At 39.6% G+C, this 21049-nt stretch overlaps 1 protein-coding gene across 8 annotated transcripts in view; it reads left to right on the top strand.

Moving 5' to 3' along the window:
* LOC121317177 (centrosomal protein of 170 kDa-like) overlaps positions 1-10549 on the top strand; it is a 102993-nt gene extending 92444 nt beyond the window's left edge. For all 8 annotated transcript variants that reach the window (XM_041252838.1, XM_041252837.1, XM_041252835.1 and 5 more), the window contains 3 exons: positions 3395-3488; positions 6196-6247; positions 7692-10549. In XM_041252838.1, coding sequence (XP_041108772.1) covers positions 3395-3488; positions 6196-6247; positions 7692-7969 — 424 coding nt within the window. In that variant the 3' untranslated portion in view covers positions 7970-10549. The remainder of the gene's footprint in view (positions 1-3394; positions 3489-6195; positions 6248-7691) is intronic.
* Positions 10550-21049: the final 10500 nt, after the last annotated feature.

Here is a 21049-nt window from a genome sequence, read left to right as displayed (position 1 = left end):
ATTTAGATTGGTTAATTGGTGAAAGCACACCAAATATGGATGTCTTTCTGCAATGTGGGGAAGCTATAAAAAAGGCTAACAAGATACTCGGATACATTGTGAAAAGTGTTGAATTTAAATTGTAATGTTAAAACTGTACAATGCACTAGTAAGACCTCATCTTGAATATTGTGTGCAGTTCTGGTCACCTCGCTATAAAAAAGATATTGCTGCTCTAGAAAGAGTGCAAAGAAGAGCGACCAGAATTATTCTTAAAACATGTCATATGCAGACAGGCATTGAATCTGTTCAGTCTTGAACAAAGAAGACTACGTGGCGACCTAATTCAAGCATTCAAAATTCTAAAAGGTATTGACAGTGTCGACGCAAGGGACTTTTTAGCCTGAAAAAAGAAACAAGGACCAGGGGTCACAAATGGAGTTTAGACAAAGGGGCATTCAGAACAGAAAATAGGAGACACTTTTTTACACAGAGAATTGTGAGGGTCTGGAATCAACTCCCCAGTAATGTTGTTGAAGCTGACACCCTGGGATCCTTCAAGAAGCTGCTTGATGAGATTTTGGGATCAATACTACTAACAACCAAACGAGCAAGATGGGCCGAATGGCCTCCTCTCGTTTGTAAACTTTCTTATGTTCTTATATATGTTCTTATGTTCTTAGATAGTTCTTATGTTCTTATCTTATGTTCTTATGTTCTTATGTTATATATATATATATATAGATAGATAGATAGATAGATAGATAGACACTGTAACACAGGACACACTCACAGGTTCGTTTGCCCTTTAAAATGAGACCCAGCACACAAAACTTGTGAGTTTAGTGGTGACGCACACTTTTAATAATACAAAACTAAAAATAAACAAACAAAAACCTAGTTCTTTTCAAACTAAACAGAGCAGGAACCTAATTATAAAACATGACAGCTAAGCTGTTTACCTGTTTAAAAAAAATTACAACACCCAGTTGTTTACATAATACCCAACTTACGAAACAAAAGGATCACACAGTACCTTTTTTTTCTGATACGCTTGAGCACACAATCAAGCTGACTTTTCACACAGCAGCCTCGACTAGACCGACTGCTGCCCTTTTATATTTGGCAGCTGGCTTCAATTTATAATATTTGCCAGCTGGCAAACAATTAACAATAATACAGTTAAGCCTGTGACCTTCTGGGAGGGTAGTCCTGTACTCCCCAGGCTTTACTAACTAACCACATGATAGAATTCATTTCCAAGACAACTAACAACCAATAATCATCTCTGCTGATGAACTGACATTTTGTGCAGCCTGTCAAATGCTTCATGGGCGGTCTTAACGGGATACCGTTCAGTTACAAAACACCAAATGTCTTTTTTAACATAAAGTCTTATTCAAAAAAAAAAAAACACTAAGTGCAACGTCTAATTGATAGCTCTCTTAAGTCAACAATTCATGCCTTTTTTAGATAATGATAATAACTATTTCGTCCCAGTTTCTTTAGGTAGTAAACCATATGCATTTGTTTAAAAGTACAGTATTAAAACAATGCTATTTTGCTAAACTTTGTGAGTCAGGAGACCTAATCTTTTCAAATGAGACTGATACAACATTGACCTTGCTGACTGTTACACTGCAGCAGACACTGAATTAGTAATGTTATTTATGATTGCCTAATGTGCTTCATTAAACTGTTGATTAAGTGATCAAAGAGTATGTGCTTTCCCCTGTTTTGTTTAGATGCATTCATTTGCATGAGGTTTTTAATTGGAAAAGCTTGCAACAGTTTGGCAACGATTATTAATTTATAACTAGAAGAGGGACTGCTGCTTTTGTTTTTCATAAACTTCTGCTCCCTGTCTTAAGTTTGTGCTGGTTTTGTGCAATTGTAATGAAATACAAGACAGCATGTCTGCATGATGGGAGGAGTAAATGATCCAGTGAATTGAAGAAAACATAACACTCCATTTAAAACATTTACTTTAACTCATCCAGGAGATACAGACTACAAAAGAAACAGAGATTGCCATCTCCAGTCATTCATGTGGCTACGCAGGGTTATTTCTTTTTTTTTAATGTATCATGATGTTTTAAGTATACTTCTGGTCATTCACTCAAAACATGTACATTTATTTGAAGATGGGATGATTATCTGTTCAGGAATACCACAATATTAAGGATGAAAGGTAAAGACCCCCAGCCTTCATTCCTACAAAAAAAAAAAAGTGGGTGCTGCTATCCTTGTGAGATTGCATGCTCATTCAAATTATCATTTTAAGAGTACTTGGTAATCCATACAATTTACCAAGATTTGCAGTATTAGAAGTCATGTCTCCATTAGAACATATTATAATTTTTCACATAGCATAGCACTCATTTTAATGACTTTGATAGGTGATATGGTAGCCGTATCAGTCCATGATAGACAAAGAGATGGAGCGGTGATACCTTTAATTAGAACATAAGAACGTTTACAAACGAGAGGAGGCCATTCGGCCCATCTTGCTCGTTTGGTTGTTAGTAGCTTATTGATCCCAAAATCTCATCAAGCAGCTTCTTGAAGGATCCCAGGGTGTCAGCTTCAACAACATTACCGGGGAGTTGATTCCAGACCCTCACAATTCTCTGTGTAAAAAAGTGCCTCCTATTTTCTGTTCTGAATGCCCCTTTGTCTAAACTCCATTTGTGACCCCTGGTCCTTGTTTCTTTTTTCAGGCTGAAAAAGTCCCTTGGGTCGACACTGTCAATACCTTTTAGAATTTTGAATGCTTGAATTAGGTCGCCACGTAGTCTTCTTTGTTCAAGACTGAACAGATTCAATTCTTTTAGCCTGTCTGCATATGACATGCCTTTTAAGCTAACTACAAAATCATTAAATCACAAGCTTTCACGACCCCAGAGGTCTCTTCTTCAGGTGAAAGTAGAAAAGAAATGTTGATGTTTTAATGACTTATAATGTGTTTGTAAGTGTTCAGTGGCTATATCTAATTAAGTTTACTCATAGTCTTGCCACAGAAAAGAGTGCAAGGAATACACTGTTGAGTATAGCTAGCCACTGCCCCATCTTCCGTTGTCTGCATTTATTCACCTGTCCCTGTTATTACACACTGTGAAGTCAGAATTCATCACACATAAATTCACCCTTTGCCCTCTGCTCAGACATTTTCTGCTTGCACAAGATTAAACTCTTGTTGACATTAAGCGTAAAGTAACATCAGCTGCAAGTTACTGTAGAGAGTGGAATAGTAGCACATAAGAGTAAGAATGGTAAAAACAAAAATCTACTCGCTGACCTTGACAGATTGACAGGTAGCATTTATCACATAGATGCTGAAGGATCAAACTGACAGTTCTTCTTTTACTGCCAAACAACATTTCAATTGTGTTCATTTTTTTTGCTTTCCTTTTAGAATACTATTTAAGGACAAGGACAGGAATTGGGAAGAAATTGAAAACAAGTTGCGAGCTGAAAGTGACATGCCACTTCTGAAAACATCAAACAAGGTAAGAGAACAAACTAATCCCATCTTGTATGTCTAAATCACTAAATACACGAGATTCATAATACATGGCATTCTCAATGTGGCATGTTCCCTGGCAACTAGACTGGAAAAGTCACTGCTGTGTTGTTGTGAAACATTTTATTTTTCACTTTACCGTTGTTGAACAAATGCCAGTGGCTTAACTAATGCCAAATGTTTTGTGTTTTCATTCAGCAATTTTAATAAATCATTGTATATTTTTAGAGGTTAAACTGGACAGACAAATTATCCAATTAAAGCATACAGTATTGCTTCTGTAATCATGTTTGTAGGACAGTTTAATTGCAGGATAATTTGATTAATCTTTTAAGGTTATACATGTACTGTGGGCTTTCCTTGCATGGGCTGTGAACTTTCCTTTTCCTTTTAAGTACAGCCACCCCTCGCTATACTTCGGATATATCGTGATTCTGGTGTTGGTTCCCCATTTTTACTATCTAACTGCGTATGCCTTAGCTGCATACATAGGCACTTAGAATTACTGTTCGTTTTATTGAAACGAACAGTAATTTGTCCTGAAAAAAGAAACAAGGACCAGGGGTCACAAATGGAGTTTAGACAAAGGGGCATTCAGAACAGAAAATAGGAGGCACTTTTTTACACAGAGAATTGTGAGGGTCTGGAATCAACTCCCCAGTAATGTTGTTGAAGCTGACACCCTGGGATCCTTCAAGAAGCTGCTTGATGAGATTTTGGGATCAATAAGCTACTAACAACCAAACGAGCAAGATGGGCCGAATGGCCTCCTCTCGTTTGTAAACTTTCTTATGTTCTTATTTCGTACTGCACATTACAAACAACAATATACAAAACAATTAAAAACAAACATAAATATCTTACTGTTATCATATATACACACATTGCACAGTAACACAAAGCAAATTAAATATCTCCTTGCTGAAGCGGTTTTTATTTTAGCCAACAAGGTGTTCACGTGTGGCAGCAATGCACTAGCAAAAGCCACAAGGCGGTGACGTCAGCTCCCTAGCAACAAGCCTCCTGTGTTGGCAATGGATTCTTTCAGTGCAGCAGGTTCGTGCATTTGAGAAAGAAGAGGAAGACTCATGAAGACTGAAATTGATGATTGAAGCAATTACCCTCTGCTGTACAAATTAAAATGGTGTGCTGCTTTTTACATGAAAAATGAGAAAAAGCAGGTTGCGTAGAGGATTTATAATGGACCCTGACGCACTCGATAAAACGATGGAGTGGTTGTACACTATTTATTTGTTAGCATATTTGTTTTTCTATGGGTCTCTCGCTATGTCGCTATCCTCAATATATAGCTGATTTATATTGGCACCAGACACCTGCGATATATCGAGTGGGTGGTGTAATTATGCCTCAACAACATTTATGAAAGTTCTCTGAACAACCGCCAGGTGGCGCAATTTCCTTTAGAATATTCTGGTTAGGCCCTGCATCACATTTTAAACAGTAACTGAAGATCTTTGATCCAAAACAAATTATATATTGATGGTAAACAGAAATGGTGACAATTACATAAAGCCTAAATGTAACATAAAAGTAACATAAGATTACAATTCAACTTGTCAGCACTCTTTCAGTCACAAAGCCAGAGGAATCAGCAGTACATGCCAGGAACAACCTGTTTATTGTTAGTCTGAGGCCCACAGTTTTAAACAAGCAGGAAGACTTGGATTTTTCTGGCTGTCTTGAAGAAAGAGATGAAGGAAATGTTTCTTTTGAATTCCTATGTGTCTCTCTCACCCTTCCCATATATCTAAACCATCCAGCTTCAAGACAATGAGGATCCTAATGGAAGTGAGATGTTACCTCTCAGATTATAAGACTAGGGTACATGTCCTTGTCAGAATAATATAATGCATTTTCTGTAAGGTTTATGTCTTGACTGAGGAGACCAGGGCAGGTCAAGTAGCCAATTATGTATTTTGGCAATGGCCATTTATATCAAAACAAATTATATTAGTTTGGAGCCACAGCCAATGGACAGCTAAATGAAGCCAGGTCTGAATTCCAGCTACCAGCTTTCTGCCTTTGCTTGAGCAGGAAGTGCAATTCCAAAGAATATGTATGCAGTTATCTTGAGGCATCTCTTAAAAGTTGTTTGGTTTTGGGGTTAGCTAGAAGAATACATTGAAGTCGTTGTTTTTAATTCAGAACAGTAATTTGTATTGCAAGTGTTAATAATTGTCAGGGTAATAAACATGTCTTATCTCTAAGTAACAGCAGAACTTGTTGTGTGAAGACACTGCTGTTAATCTACCTTCCATCAGCAGGTCTTGTCTCACCAGTCAGGAGATGAGATGAGTCAGGAGATGTTTAAACTATTTAGACATTAAAACACATTAGATTGAAATGTGAATATTATTCCTCTTTTTTTGGTTGAAGGAATATTACTTTTTTTGCAGTGCAATGTGCATTAGTATTGTTCAGAGAGCTGTACTGGAGATTAAAAACATGAAAGTAAAGGTTGTAAAACCTTTTTTCAGGTTCAATCAAGTTACTTTGGGGGAGGGGGGGGAGCGAATATGATGAAAGAGTAGTATCCATTAGGAAACAGAACCAAATGAAAAAAACAAATCTGTCCTATTTATAACCGGCCTGTATATTACCAAAATGTCTAAGAAATTGCATGCATTCTCAGATTTTGACATGTGGGGCTTTTTTTCCCGCCTTTTCTGCAGGAGATTTCATCAATCTTGCTGGAGCTGAAGAGAGTCGAAAAACAACTACAGGGTAAGACCACAATGCTCAAGAGGGTATAGAGTTGCATTTCAGTTGCTCTTCAGGATCCTTATCCACTGAGCTGCAAGTGATAGTGGTTGTGTAATTCTTTATTCTTGTGTCTATAGTCCGGTTTCGTATTCTAAAGCTTGCTGAGTGTTAAATTGTATTAGCTCAGCAGAATGAGGACAGAGACAAAGATTCAATCTTGAAAGACCTGGCTTGATGCAATCAGCAGCTGTCAAAGCGCATTCTGCTTCTCATGGTTTCAGGTAAAAAGTCAAGTTTAATTAAAACAGATTTAAAGACATGCACACACAGGTGAAACTGGGTCCTAATTTTCTCATACTCTTTACAAATGAAATTACAGACGTTTGGTATTTTAAAGGCTTGTTGCTATTCTAGAGGCAAGACAACTGGCCCTTTTCTTCCCTCATTGGTTTACCACCAGCCTCATTTGCAGCTGAGCCTCCAATGGCTCCCATCCCCTGGTCTTAGTTGACTTGTGATAGCTGCCAAAGGTCTCGCCTCATAGGAGGGTGGCTCCTTTCAGGCTAAAAGGCGTGATCCTGGGCTGCACCTAATCATTCCCTTAAATATGGACATTTGAACTCTTAATCATGCTGTCGCCTCACTTCTAAATATACTCGAGTCAATGCATTTCAGTTATTACTGGAAGTATGTTTATTTTTACAAAATACAGTCAGCACCCGTTTATCTGCCGTTTTATCTGACACTCTCATTTAGCCATTGGTCAGTGTTGTAACGGATTAAAATAAATAAATAAATCTCATGAACAACACAAGTTCAATTACTGAGGAAAGTGTGTCAAGAAAACAAATAATATTGGTTTTATTTTTTAGGTTGAAAATCAAATTACTACAGCAACTTCTTTCTGTTCTTCTGCTGCTAATTAGTTCCAGTCGACTTGGACAGGGTATCTTTGTCTTTTTAAGTAGTTTAAAACACAGCTGTGCAGCAATTAGGATACTATTTTGTAACGCATCCCTTATGCTGTATTTTAATACATTTAACTCCTGCCAGAGGGGAGCTCAAACATTTGGTGAAATTAGTGTTGGAGATCTTTGACTCAATCAACTTAATCTCAAAATAATGTTTTACAGTGTGGTTAATTTCAGGTAGACTAAATGGAGCCTTAAAATATTACTTTAGGAGAAAAAACTTGTACTTAAAAAAAAAAAAAAAAATATTCCCTTTGATTGTTGATTGTTCAGAGCTTAACATACTGATGTTAAATAAAACTAAAAGCTTCAGTTTATCTTGCCTTTATCTTCACATTTATTGGAGGCTTTCCAACTTCTTAATATAGGTCTTACCTTTCACTTACTGTATTCACCTTTGGCATCGAAGGGTCGCACATCAATAGCATTCCTGGGCCATTTCCTCAGCATTCCTATTATCAATTAACACCCTCTTTTTCTTTTTTGTCCTAAAGTTATCAACGTCATGGTTGACCCCGATGGCACTCTGGATGCCCTAAGCAACCTGGGATTGACCAGTCCTGTCCTGCCAAAGCCTAGGTCAAGCCCCAGCTCACGAGGCACGCGGGCAGCAGCTCCCCCACAGGTGGCACCAGAACTGCGTACAGCCCGACTGGGTCTCATTTCTGCCTCGTCTGAGTTAGATAGCGTTGAGTCTGACCGCGACTTCAGCCTCCACTTCAACAGGTTTAACCCCAGCGGAGAGGAGGAAGACTCTGTGGTCCACGAGTAACTTTATTCCTGTCCCTGGACATGGATGGAAGAAATTAGACTTGTTTAGGGGAAGATGCGTGGAATGTTTATAGGCAACAAAAATCCTTTACTTTTTCTTGTCATTTTACAGTTATTTATCCCTTGTCCCTTATTCACGAAGGAGCACTTCAGTCTCCTGTTTTATTTAAATACCTTAAAGGTAGCCTTTGTACAAAGAATGCATGTCAATTTTACAAGGAAAATAACACATGTCCAGACTTCTTGAATATGTTATAATTGGTTGGTTGTCTAGTTATGTAAAACAGAAGTATACAAAATAATTTCTGTGAACACTAAATATATACAATAGTGTGCTTCTTCCCCATTGCTGTATACTGAAGCTAACATTGAAAATCCCATTAAGATGACTTTACTCAATCCATAAACCAATTTCTAATTCCAGACAGCGCTACAAATCTTCACACAATTCTGGTTAATTTTGACTAATTTGTGTTAATTCCAAAGGGTGGGCATCGCTTTTAGTTGAAGCAACTTCAAAGGGGCTGTTTTTAACCTACCATTTTTAGCTATGGGGGCTTCATTCAACATGGACTAATCCAAGAAGTATATGTTATCCAGCCCCTTCCTTTGAGTCAGCTTGGTATGTTCTCCATGGGAAATTCCTCTCACCTGGTGATAATGGTAACTGAGCAGATTGAAACATTTTCTTGATCCAGGTTCTTTTCTTTCACCAGGTGTCTGCTGCTTTGTCATTAACCTTTTGTTTGAGTATATAGCACTGTTCTGCTGCAGGAGAAAAGCATTACACTAACTTCTCTGGACCAAGCTACCTAATTCAGATACATAGCAGATATTTGATTCTGAACTAATGTATACCCATACATGTAGTGGCCATCTGCTTGTAGTCCCCAAAAAGTGCCGCTAACAACAGTAAATTGTGTCAAAATGCCACCAGTCCAACTTTCTGATAAATTGAACAGATAATGTTTAAGTCTGTTTGCAGGATAATAAAAATGCAGGAAGTGTAACATTACCTTTCTGTGTCACTGAGAGTAATAATAAACAACATTCTAATATTACATGGTCAACGGTTTCGTCCTTAACTAGTCTAGTCCAACTTCACTTTGTAATGGAGTCGAGTCCAGTGAGCATTAGTGTAATGTCCTGTGTAGGAAAAAATGGTTCTGTTTTGTGTAAGACAAATGCACATGTATTTATGTTCCTTAAAAGTGCTTTATGCTGTTTGTGTAAAAATGTTCCCTGTGTAGTTTCACTCATTTGAGTATTCTTTTTGAGGCTCTGCTGTAGAAATTAACACAACGTGTTAAGCAGTAAGGTGAATGAACAGATTTTTAACTGATTGTTTCCATTATGGTGACTGCCGCTACCAAGAAAAACATGCTTGTGGGTATTAAAAATGCTTCGTAAGACTATTTTACTTTCTGTCATTTTTTGATGTTTTTCATTTTTATTAACTGGAAAAAGCAGAAATAGCTTTTCTAAGTTGCAAGTCTGAATCTGTTATATCCACTTATCATCAGTTGTGTATTAGACAGTTTTCTGGCCGTCCTAATTATGTTTGCACTGAAAATACAACAGTACCTTTACGGCTTGACCTCTGATATAATGAATGCAGTACAAAGAACTCAGATTGTTTGATGAAGAGTTCTTGTTTACTTGCTAAATAGTGTAGGAACTGGGTAATGGTGTCCTAAATGGGATTTGCATAAGTTGAACTTGGAATATCACTGAGGTGTGGCACCTTGTTCTTATACTGCAGGTTTTTACTGCATTCGCTTTATGGAAGATTATAAAATGTTAATCCAAGTTGGTTTTGATCAATGTAAAATACAACAAAAACTACATGTGGAACTCAATATTGAGATCTGCATTAGCCAATGACCAGTGGTTTCATAATAAAAGATATCACTAGCCAAAGTTTTACTTGCAAGACCCATTCTATTAATTATTGTGTAAAAGAAAAAAAATACATGACAGGGTGGCAAATAAGTTTAACACTTAGGAGCCCTATGCCACCTTTGTATAAACATGGTATTTGTTATCATAGTACATATGATGATTTAGCCATTTATAAACCTTTCTCATAACCATATATATTAGAGATGTAATCAATAGCAAGACTAGGTACCAGAAAAATGCTGTTTTTTTTTTGTTTTTGTTTGGTATGCAATTGTATGATGTCACAAAGTGCCCAGTATTCAAACAGTTACAAAGGTTTAAGGAATCATACAGAAATAGACTAAATATTGTTAATTTGCACATTTTTCATCTAATTCAGTAAAGCAGTTATCTTTGGCATTCCTGAATAAAAGTTAAGTCCATTTGAGGCTGTTGTTAAAAAACAAAAAAACAAAACAACAACTAGACCTCCCTTACACCTTCTAGCTGGATTTTGCTTTGTATGAGATGGCTCGACTATACGTGTTGCCCATCTAACGGGAATGCAACAGTATTCAGAAATGTTGATGTCAAGTGGCATACTGCAAAATGACTGAAAATACAAATGCTTAGTAAATTTCTTTGTTTAAAAGTTGTTTACACATTTGTTTTGTATGAAGACTATTATCTCTTATTTATTTATGTTATATTTCATGTGTTACATTGTTTTGTTATTTGCATTACAACTTTTCAATAAAAATGTTTCTGGATCTAACCTGGTTTTTTTTTTTTTTTGTTTTTTTTTTTTTTTTTTTTTTTTACTTTAAGAAATTCTGATGTAGTACCTGATGTTATCAATAACAAATATTGTTTAAAATCCACATCCTAGGTCAACATCCTATGTAGGATATGATATGTGAATTATATATATATATAATATATATTATCCAAAACTATATATACATATATCTATATATATATATATATATATATCCGAATAGAAAGTGCAACTTTATTCTATAACATTGCTGATATATTGGGACTGAACCCCTTATACATTAAAGATTTATAAATATTATAAGGCTATCTGCTCCAGCTTTATTGTAAACAAAAAGCACATTGTTGAAAACATGTACAAATATTTGAAAAGCAGTGTGAAAATTATTTGTTCAGTAGTGTTTAACAAATATTATAATCTATTAAATCTTATATTTCAGAATTTCAGTAGTATTATAATTACCATGATATCTTGTTTAAATGCAATGACAAGTGCTTATCTTGGCCTCCCTAATGTTTAATTAGTTCAAATAGTCCAAGATTCGTGAAGGGTCTGTGAAACCAAACGATTTTAATGTTCAATGTGAATATTTTTTTTAAAGGTGGCCATGTTTTACAAAAGATGTATTAAACTTATAATTAACCTCCCCCAACAGGAAGTATCCTGGAAGTGATCTTGAAGTCATAGAAAGGATTTCAAAACCCATACTTTTAATTTCCCTTGGTAATAGGGAGCTGCATACAGTAGTTGGATACAGTAGATGCATATAGTATTATTTCTGAACCCACTGCTTAAAGTTTATAAACTATGCTACATTCAAATTATCACATCAAACTAATTAATTCTCAAACTAATGCAAAATAAATGTCTGTGCTCAGAACTTTGTCTTTAAATTGATTAGGAGCCCTATGCCACCTTTGTATAAACATGGTATTTTGTTATCATAGTACATGTGATGATTTAGCCATTTATAAACCTTTCTCATATCCATATATATTAGAGATGTAATCAATAGCAAGTCTAGGTACCAGAAAAATGCTGGGTTTTTTTGGTATGCAATTGTATGATGTCACAAAGTGTCCAGTATTCAAAAAGTTACAAAGGTTTAAGGAATCATACAGAAATAGACGAAATATCTTTAGTTTGCATATTTTTCATCTAATTCAGTAAAACAGTTATATTTGGCATACCTGAATAAAAGTTAAGTCCATTTGAGGCTGTTGTTTAAAAAAACAAAAAAAACAACAACTAGACCTATATACACACACACACAAAGTGACGAGAAAAAGTTTGTAAACCCCTTAGGATTTTCAAATATTTAACATATTTCAAACCTAAAATGTTATTGATCTCACACTAAACCCTAATGATAGATAAAGATAACCCGATTAAACAAATGACACAAAAACATGATACTTTTTCAATATTTGTTTATCCACATAAACATTCAATATTCAACATCCACATTCAACATTCAATATCCATGTGTGAAAAAGTATGTGAACCTTTAGATACAGTAACTGGTGGCACCCCCTTGAGCAGCAATGACTTCAGCTAAGAGTTTCCTGTAAGTTGTTAAGTCTTTCACATTGGTTTTGAGGGATTTTGGCCCATTCTTCCTTATAGAACTGCTTCAACTCGATGACATTTGAGGGCTTCCTTGCATGGACAGCTCGCTTCAGGTCCGGACTTTGACTAGGCCATTCTAAAACGCGGAACAACTACTTCTGCAGCCATTCTTTTTTAGATCTGCTTGTATGTTTAGGATCATTGTCTTGCTGCATGATCCACTTTCGGTTCAGCTTCAGCTCACAGATGGATGGCCTGACATTCTCCTCTAGAATCTTCTGATAGAATGCGGAATTCATGGTTGAGTAAATTATGGCAAGCTATGCAGGTCCTGAGAAACAATATAGCCCCAAACCATCATACTCCCACCACCATGCTTGACGGTTGTGATGATGTTCTTCTGTTCGAACACAGTGTTTGGTTTTCACCAAACATAACGTTTCTCATTGAGGCCAAAAAGTTCTGCCTTTGACTTGTCTGTCCAGAGAACATTGTTCCAGAAGTCTTGTAGATCATCTATGGCGAACTTCAGATGGGCAGCAATGTTCTTTTTAGAGAGCAGTGGTTTCCTCCTGGCTATCCTTCCATGAACATCATTCTTGTTCAGTCTTTTTCTGATAGTTGAGTTATGAACATTAGCCAAGGTTAGAGTGGCCTGCAGATCCTTGGATATTACTCTGGGGTTCTTTGTGACTTCCTTGATGATTTTGGTACGATGACCACTCCTGGGTAGAGTGACTGTGGTCTTTAACTTTCTCCATTTGTCTGACAGAGGTGGAGCCCCTTAAATCCTTAGAAATGGTTTTGTAACCCTTTCTAGACTGATGAGCATCAATAACTGTTTTTCTGAGGTCCTCTGAGATTTCTTTTGATTGCAGCATGATGTGTTTCCACACACCTGTATGGTGAAGACCAAACTCACAAAGTTTTTTTATATAAAGTGGGGCCTTCCAAACTCACACCTGAAGATCTACCTAATTATTTAAACACCTGGTTCTAATTATCCCCTTAACTTAGCTGATAAAACCAGGGGTTATTTACTTTTTCAAATACCCTGAATCTTAATTACTCATTGTTTGTATAATTCATACATCATTTTGTTTCTAAAGACATGGAATTGGTTAATATAAACCCTATTGGATATTTAAGAAAATACTGGTTTTCATTCAAGAAGGCTATCATGGTAAAACTATGGAATTTCCGTAATAATCATTGGGGTTCACAAACTTTTTCTCGGCACTGTATATCTGTTATACTATCCATGTATGCATACCTGTACATGTTTTTGCTGCAGTGCATTATTTCCCTCAAAGTATTGTATTATTTTTTGCCTCCTTGCCTAATTTATTACAGTGATTCTAATGAGATCTGATTATGCTTACAAGATTATTTCCAGTTTATTCTGTGGTGCACATGTGAAACAACGGTGGGAAATATGTTTGACTAATGAAACCCCCTTGTTCCCTTTCAAGTGGAATGGCAACCATTACTGAATGGGAAGAGCCTCTCCGACCCCGTCAATCACTGAGCATATACAAAAAGCTGCCCTATCAGGGCCCTGCTGTGAGGAGGAAGTCCCTCCCACCCCCTGCTGAAGAGGGCCATCCTCACAGTAGCATATCACCATTTTCTCTCTCACCTCACTGAGACAACATGCAGATTACCTTGTGTTTCTTTATGCTGGAAATTGACTTATTTGTACGGCTTCGACCTACAAATTGGATTCCTAACGGTAATATACATTACTACAAGTGTTTTTGAGATTGCTTGTGACCTTAGTCTCGCTTCAGTAGACTCTACTGATTAGAGTTGGTTTTGATCCCTCTACAGAGATTGGCAATAAGCTTTTATTCTCTTCTATTACCTTGTGTAGTTTAATATATCATTTTCTGAGTCGTGTGAGCTATTGTGGTGCTGTAGGGTGAGCCTGCGGGCTAGTGGCACCGTCTCCGATGCCGATTGACTCGGCTCCAGCTACCATCCAGCTCGGGCTCTCCTAGCTGTCTTTTATTGCATCGAGTTCAGACATATCCGACCCCACCAGTTCAGTAGGGCAGGCCACATCTGGACGCTCCATACTGACCATACCACATATTTCTCAGAGGGAGGAGTTCTGGGCCCTGATGCAGCGCACAGCTGCTGCCATGGATGTTCCCTGGCCGGTGGAACAAGAGGGAAAGGGGAACCGCTTTTTGAAGCAGAAAGGGCACCCACAACACGCCCTTCCTCTGTGTCTGGACTTTCTAGAGCTGGTTCGCTCTTCATGGAGCAACCCAGTGTCTGCTCCCTCAGGCTCCAGAACAGAGGAGTCCCTGCAGCACACCGTCGGAGCCCAAGAAGCTGGTCTGGGCACGTTCCCTCCCATCGGGGACACAGTCACGGTTCTGGTGCAAGGATCCACCTTCACCAGAAGGGATAAAGACCCTATCTGCCTGTTTAAGCCATGCAGGACAACTGACACCATGCTTAAAAAAGCATATGCTTCAGCAGCTTAGTCGGTAAGAGCGGCAAATGCCATGTCCATATTGGTGCTCTACCAGTAGCAGCTAGCGGCGAGACTGCAGGAGCAGGCAACAGAGACAGATGCGGGGGAGCTTCAGGCGGTGACGGGAGCAATGACTGACCTGATGGGTGAGTTAGGTATGGCATCAGGGAGATCTCTAGTGGTGCTGGTGGCCATTTGCCAACGTCTTTGGCTGACCCAAGCCAAGATTGTAGAGACGGAGAAGGTTGCATTTCTGGATTCCCATATAACAACGGGGTAGACATTCGGAGCGACTGTTGATGTGAGCCTTGAGAGGTCCCACAATGCCACTGAGGTCGTTTCCAAGTTTTCACTCCTTCCTCTCTATCACCTGCACCTTCGACGGCCTTCCCAGCCTGCTGGGCCTGAACGCTGCCCTCCACCCCAGACCAAACAACTAGGCAGAGGAAGAGCCGGTGGCAAGGCACCACCGCTGGCCAGGGGTAACCGGTTCTCCATCTGGAGACCGAGACTGGGGCCTAAAAAAAATTCCGTTTAGGCCCGCCACTCTTCAAGGGTGTGCTTTTTACCACCGTCGAACCAGCATGTGTGATTCTCCTTCAACAGGAGATTGCCAATCTTCAACAGAAGAACGCTGTGTGCTTGGTAAACCCAAGCGATGCCCTCAGCAACTTCTACTCCAGGTACTTCCTGGTGCCCAAGAGGGATGGTGGTTTCCAACCTATTCTGGACCTCAGGGTCCTCAACATGTTCCTCAAACAAAGGAAGTTCGACATGTTGACCGCCTGGCAACTGGTTCACATCGATCGACCTGCAAGAAGCCTACTTCCATGTCCCGATCCATCTGGTGCAGAGAAAATATCTACACTTTGCCTTTCAAGGCAACGCGTACGAATTCTGCGTGCTACCGTTTGGCCTCTCTCTGGCACCCTGCACATTTTCCAAGTGCATGGATGCAGCACTGGCTCCACTCAGGCTGTGGGGTATTCAAATCTTGAACTACCTGGACGATTGACTAGTTTGCACGTGTTCCAAAGCATGTGTAGAGGCGCACACCAGACTCTTAAGGCTCTCCATACATAAACAGAAGAGCAACTTCGTACCGTCTCAGACCACAGTGTTCCTGGGGATCAAATTGAACTCGGTGAGCATGCTTGCCTCACTGCCGAAAGACAGGATTCGGTTATTGGAAGTCACGTTCTCCCAATTCAGGGAGGATGCTCTTCTACAGGTCAGAACGTTTCAATGGTTGTTGGGGCTGATGGCAGCCGCCTCGAGAATCCTTCCCCTAGGGCTTCTGAGAATGCGTCCGCTTTAAGCTTGGGTGAATGGGCTCAAGGTGCACCCGGTCCGCGATCGATACTGGCTGGTGTGAGTTTCCAGACAATGCCGGAAGACAATGGAGTGGTGGCTCCGCTCCAGCAGTCTGCACCTCAGACCCCGGCTCCCCTCACAGAAGGGAAGTTGTCAGTATGGACTCCTCCAGCCTGGGCTGGGGAGCGGTCTGGAATGGGAAGGGAATAAGAGGTCAGTGGAAGGGACATTGGCAGCAAGCACATGCCCAAGAACTGCAAGCAGTAGCCCTGGCGTTATCCCATTTTTGCTAGCAGTTAGCATGCAAACACATGCTGGTCTGGACAGACAACACGACAGTGGTAGCCTACATAAACCACCAAGGCTGCCTGCGCTCGTCAGGCCTTCACCACACAGCGCACAGACTCCTGTCTTTGACGCACAGAAACTTGCGTTCCATCAGGGCGGTTCATCTCCCCGGTGTGGACAACAGAGCAGCAGACCTCCTATCCAGAGGAGCTCCAGACAGCTTGAAGTGGAAACTGCACCCTCAGGTTGTGAAACAGATTTGGAAGAGGTTTCATACGGCACAAGTCGACCTCCTCGCCACAGCCGAGTCCACTCATTGCCCCCTATGGTTGTCTATGGAGAGAGATGGAGGCCCCCTGTGAGTAGACGCGCTAGCTCACCCCTGGCCACAGGGGCTCTTGCATACTTTCCCTCTGCTACCGCTATTACCCCTGACACTAGAGAGGAGCTCAGGTTTTGCTGGCTGCACCCAGATGGCAAAGGCGCCCCTGGTTTGCTCTCCTCTCCAACATGTTGTTGTGCCAACCGTGGCAGCTCCTTACAGGTCCTTACGGGTCCCCCATTTGAGCCCATGGCCTCAGCAGAGCTGCACCCTGTTTACCTCAAAGTGGTGTTTTTATTAGCCACTACATCTGCCAGAAGAGATAAGTGAGCTTCATGCGCTGTCCATCGATGACACATGTATGGCTTTCACTGGAAATGACTTGCAGGTAACATTAAGAACAAACCCAGCCTTTTTGCCAAAGGTGATCTCATCGTTCCATATTAACCAACCAGTGGTTTTGGAAGTTTTCAGACCTCTCCCACACAAGTCAGAGGAGAACCGTAGACAGCACACACTTTGCTCGGTCCAGGCTTTGCGCCGTTACCTGGATAGGACAGCATCCCGCAGACAGTCCAACCAGCTGTTTGTCTGCTATGGGTCCCACTCTAGAGGTCAAGCCCTGTCGAAGCAACGTCTAGCTCACTGGGTGGCAGATGCCATACGCTTAGCGTATGAACAGACAGACTCCTCCATGCCGGGGGACATTACGACCCATTCTACCAGGGGCCAAACTACTTTGTGGGCTCTCTTTCATTGTGCCGCCTTGGATGAGCTTTGCAACGCCGCTACATGGCTAGTCTGACATTTGCACGTTTTTACCGACTTGCAAACCAAGCGAGGCCCTGGGCTCTAGGGTGTTGCAGGCGGCATGCCCTTAGGCATCATGAGGACTCTGAGGCTATAGCTATCGCCGTGAGGCTGTACTGTCAGTAATCTGAAGCCACAACAGCTTTGGTACAGCTTCCCATTCGGTAATGGTTGTCATTCCACTTGAAAGGAAATGTTAGGTTATTAACATAACCCTGGTTCCATGAAAAGAATGACAACCATTACCCTTCGAGGTCGTGTCTCTGTGTCTCGTAGGGCCGCTTTTTTATATATGCTCAGTGATTGAAGGGTCAGAAAGGCTCTTGCCATTCGGTAATGGTTGTCATTCTTTTCAGGGAACCAGGGTTATGCTAATAACCTAACATTTCCTTTCAAGTGGAATGACAACCATTACCGAATTCTCAGCTAACCGTTCTAACAAAGTTGTTTCTTTCCATTCTCTGTGGATTTAAAACTAGCTTCATTAGTAATCTAAGGTCTGATTTATCCTAACCCATGCTAACAAAATTGTAAACTTGGTTGCTTTTCTATAAGGAGAATCTGCTATAACCAACACGTCATCAGCAAGCGCATAAAGGTTCCGTGTGTTATTCTCCCACGTCGCTTCTTTTGTTTCGGCCTCTCAGTCACAGGCTGGGATGCCAAAATGGGAGTTGAATGCTTAGAGCCTGGAGGAAGGGCTAGTAAGGATTCCCTGAGGTTTCCCCCTACATCAAAAATTTAAAATATTTGAATAGGGATATTTCCTTACCTGAGTGTTGAGTGGTTCATATTTAGTTCTGCATGGTGTGTGGTCAGGCTGGACTCTTTCCCTCATTGCAGTTATGCAGTCTCAGCTGCTGCTTTGTCATTATTTTTCCATATTTTTGGGGGTAGGTGGCAGTGTGCCACTGTGGGGTGTGCTAATCATTTATTTTTATTTTCCATTCATGGTTTGGCTGCCTCTTTTTGGGTGATGTGGCCCATAGCCACGTCCTGTCTGCGGCACTGGGATGCATGCAACTGTTCATGTTTTTCCAGCAGGCCTCACGCAGGCTGCTGTCAAATACCCACAGACAAGGCCTCTTACTCGGGACCTGAGCGCCCATCACAATTAATTAAATCATCTGCAATTGCAATCAATAAATCATTCATTGTACATTCTCAGTACTGAAAAAAAAAATCCCTGTACTCTAGAACCTTCTAAGAACATGGAAGTGTAAGAAGCCAGTCAATCATGCACTGTAGTGGTAGATATGAATGTCCACCTTATCTTGAGACATGGATTTTGTATAAAAACTCTACATGATCTGGAATTGAAAAATAGTCAGACTTTGAAGTGATCATTAAAAGGTACTCAGATACTTAACTGGAACGTGCAAATCTGCTTTCTCAGTCTATTAAAGAAACCAGTTGTAAAATAACTCATGTACAATTGTGTTCAAATTAACAAACTCATTAAGAGCATGAAAATGGGTTCTCAGGCACCTAGAAATGTTTAGGGTAAAAAATATTTACTTTTGTGGTGTCTATGGTGGAGTTTGCATGAGTGTTTTTTTTTTTTAAGCTTTAGACATTTGCTCGAGAAAAATGTCTCATGTAAAATGCTTTTTTGGGTTTCCATTCACTCAGTTTATTTTACTCGAGTAAACCGTGCTTTTCACCGGACGTCATGCAAATGAATGGGAAAGGTGGAGGTTGATATGTAAATTATCTATGCGTAAATACTCGTACAGTTTTTGAAGATTAGTAGTGACATCAAATTGGTCACTTCTGAGAGAGCATCAACAACTTGTTGGATGATGTTGTGCTGTTGTGGGCCATCGAGCTGGCTCATGACGTCCAGTTCACAAACTACATTTACTACCGTGGAGGGCAGACACGCATTGTCTCCGGACATAGCTGAGATCAAAAAAAGGACAAGAATTAATTCAGTTACATTTAAACAGCTCACTTGCTCTTCATGTTTAACTTTAGCATAGTTTTTATAGCAAGAGTATTCTCAAACAGCTGCTTTAATACTATAACAAGGGCATAACACAGTTCATGGTGAGTGGTTTTATACAGAACTGTAAACCCACAAGAGATATACAACATGACAGAGCACACACAGCAAAAAACAATAATAAAAAACAAAACACAGGAAATTGGCCATCTAGAAAGGGGGCAGTACACTAAATCATTGACCCGGAAGGGAAATGATGTGGCAGCTGTAGATTGGAGGAGCGGTTGCAATCGTTAACCAAGGGGTCATGATTGACGATATAAAAGGGGACGTAGTGAAGTGATCTGTTCCTTTTGTTCTGGTTAACGTTAACCGGAAGGAGAACCTTACTGTGAATCGTGAGTGTTTTGTTTGTTTTTGTAGTCTCTTGTAGTGTATTTGTTTGTCATTTAGAGGGCTAACACGAGCCGGGGCTGTGGCTACAGGTCAACAGAAAACCTGGACAACACTGCACTTTGTTTCACGATAAATTTTATTAGCACCACGAGCACTACAGCACTCGTTTTGGACTAGTGACCGTGTTTGTATATTGTGGGTGTATTAAAGACTGTGTTTATTGTTTCGGGACTGAATCCCAGGGTTAAACTGAGTAGTACATTCATTATTATTTACCGTTTGTCATCAGACTTTGGATTATAAATAACATACCCTTGCACTTGGATTATTGCTGTCTGTCAGATTTTGTAATGATGATCAGTCCAATTATATTAAGGTTCCTTAGCATATACTTGAATGAATGCTGAATCTAATGAGAATTTCTTTATAAGATTTTGGGAGAGGGATCATGTGGTCTTGCCTCACCTAAGAAACTCAGCCAGCTGTTGCTGACACAATCTGAGCTACAACTTCATCCTCCATCTCCCTAACCCTCCACTTAATTTGCAGGCAGTCCCTTGGTGTGGGTGGAGTGCATGGCTTCATCAGATCAGTTCATCGTAGAGAGGGTGGTGGTGGGACTAGCGGCCAAATCCATAAGCATTAAAATCACCCGTACCTCAAAGAAGCAACTGTGATCCAGACATTGAATTAAGCTTCGGGGAAACACATCTTCTAAACTTTATCACAATAAGGCATTTTCACCCTTCGAAGTATTTTAGAATACTGTTGAATTACTTTGAATTGGGTGAGAAAACTAAAACTGTGTATCTAGTTCTTGTGTTAAGTGGATTTTGTTATGCCCTATGTACTTCACCCATACATTCAAACATTAAATAATAACTTCTGAGGTAAAACATAGACTCAATTAGTAAGTTAGTAAGAAACTGTGGTGAAATATTACTAGATACATTTAACTAGAATACCCATAATTATTATTTAGAAACTCCTATTTTCATATCAACATTGTTAAACACAGCAAGAGGATATACATAGTATACAATGGTATTAATTGTAATTTCCATTGTGAAGAAAAACAAAAATAGGTATTTTGATTATTGTCATCTTCATAATGTGTAATGAAGGTAAATCCACCAGGGTATATATACTATAATAATAATAATAATAATAATAATAATAATAGTGGCCTGTATCCTCTCATATTTCTTTACATTATTATCAGTCTTATCTTCTCCAAGGCTGTTAAGGTATGTTTACGTCTTCTGTTTACTGCACTTATCAGTAGAGTTCAAT

The sequence above is a fragment of the Polyodon spathula genome, chromosome 6 (assembly GCF_017654505.1).
Source record: "Polyodon spathula isolate WHYD16114869_AA chromosome 6, ASM1765450v1, whole genome shotgun sequence".
In the NCBI taxonomy this organism is placed as follows: domain Eukaryota; kingdom Metazoa; phylum Chordata; class Actinopteri; order Acipenseriformes; family Polyodontidae; genus Polyodon; species Polyodon spathula.
Note: the sequence above shows the minus strand (reverse complement) of the source record. Positions and strands in the feature narration are given on the sequence as shown.